The 1,704-nt window shown below is 60.8% G+C and overlaps 1 protein-coding gene across 1 annotated transcript in view; it reads right to left on the bottom strand.

The window, feature by feature from the left end:
- VPS9D1 (VPS9 domain containing 1) overlaps positions 1–1,704 on the bottom strand; it is a 14,754-nt gene that overhangs the window by 5,344 nt on the left and 7,706 nt on the right. Inside the window, 4 exon segments of the mRNA XM_017871230.1 lie at positions 122–209; positions 287–339; positions 689–751; positions 836–967. Coding sequence (XP_017726719.1) covers positions 122–209; positions 287–339; positions 689–751; positions 836–967 — 336 coding nt within the window.

The raw sequence follows: 1,704 nt of genomic DNA, 5'->3' as shown, positions 1-1,704 counted from the left end.
CCCCTCGCTCGGCCCTCCCACACCGCTCTGGCCCCGCCCCTCACTGGGCCCTCCCACTCGGCTCTGGCCCCGCCCCCTCGCCGGGATCCTCCTCCAAAGCCTGGGCACGAGGGGGACGCACGTGGTCCTGCTCGTACTCCAGGATGGCGGCGTAAAGGGCCCGCTGCTCCCGTTCCTCCGGGGTCAAGGCGACCTGGCTGCAAAACCTCCTGAGGAGAAAGGCACGTGGTGGGTCCCAGGGCCAGGCCCTCCCCGCAGCAGCCCCAGGGGCCGGCAGGAATCCCACCTGTTGGCGGCCTCCTGGAGCCGCAGCCGGCGCTCCTCCATCTTTCTCTGGAGCTGGGTGCAGAGTCAAGGGGCCGAGCGTCGGATCTGAGCGGGCCCTCGGTTCCCAACCCCGTCCCACACCCGGAGAGGCCGAGACGTCACAGGGACCCTCCTCAATGAGAGGCTGTCCCCAGGTGAGGCTTCTGGGGCAGAAGGCAGCCTGCGCTCAAGCCAGGAGGGCCGAGCCAGAGAGCCTGGGGGATGGGGGTGAGGACCTTCCCCTGAGGCCATGCCTCTGCAAAGCGGGAAGCCCCTCAGCCCTGTACCCCGGCCCTGGAACCTCCGCTCCCCTCGCTGTCCCCTTCTCTGCCCTTGGCTCAAAGCCACACCGAGTTTCCCCTCGGGTGGTCAGAAAGGGTGCTGTCTCCTCCCGGGCTTTGGCGATCACTAGGTTCTCCATCATCTGCCGCTGTAGAGAGAGGGTCTGGGCGGGGAAGGAGGGAGTAAGACCGACTCCCCCTACACCCCGCGCCCACGCAACCCCAGGCCCTCTGTAACCCCCACTCACCAGGGATGTCTTCTGCATGGCCTGGCTGGGGTCTAGCCGGGCCATTCGGGCCTCATACGCAGCCTTCAACTTCTGATTCTGCAGGGAGGCCTCCTCCAGTGGCGTCAGCTCTCTGGAAATGTGACGGAGCTGCTGTCTAGACCTCTAGACCCTAGGAAGCCCAGTGGTGTCTGGCCACCAGAGGAGCCTCTCTCATCCTCCCGGATTGCTCTGAGGCCAGGAGGTGAGGAGGAAGAGGAGGGGAACCATCTGGCGTGGGCTGCAACATCTGCCCTTTCTTGCTTCCTCTTCCAAAACACAGGTTTTGGCCAGGTGCAGTGGCTCCTGCCTGTAATCCCAGCACTTTAGGAGGCAGAGGCCAGGCGGATCACCTGAGGTCAGGAGTTTGAGACCAGCCTGGCCAACATGGTGAAAGCCCGTCTCCACTAAAAATACAAAAATTAGCTGGGCTTGGTGGTGCACACTTGTAATCCCATCTACTCGGGAGACTGAGGCAGAACTGCTTGATCCCTGGAGGCGAGGTTGCAGTGGACCGAGATCTGGCCACTGCACTTGAGCTGGGGTGATAGAGCGAGACTCTGTCTCAAAAAACCAAAACCAAAACAAAAAACATTAAAAAAAACAAAACAAAACAGGTTTTGGTGTCGCCAGGACTTTCGGCTTTTCAAGAGAAGCTGGACCACTGGACTTCTACGGAGATCAGTTACACGGGTTTGGCAACAGCATGAATCTTGTTAAAGCAAGCCTGTGCAACAACCCGAGGGCTGGATGACTTTGAATGTGGCCCAGCACAAATTCCTAAACTTCTTAAAACATCACTGGGGGCCGGGCACAGTGGCTCACAGCTGTAATCCCAGCACTTTGGGAGG

Source organism: Rhinopithecus bieti, unplaced genomic scaffold (genome assembly GCF_001698545.2).
Source record: "Rhinopithecus bieti isolate Rb0 unplaced genomic scaffold, ASM169854v2 scaffold_1037, whole genome shotgun sequence".
In the NCBI taxonomy this organism is placed as follows: Eukaryota; Metazoa; Chordata; class Mammalia; order Primates; family Cercopithecidae; genus Rhinopithecus; species Rhinopithecus bieti.
Note: the sequence above shows the minus strand (reverse complement) of the source record. Positions and strands in the feature narration are given on the sequence as shown.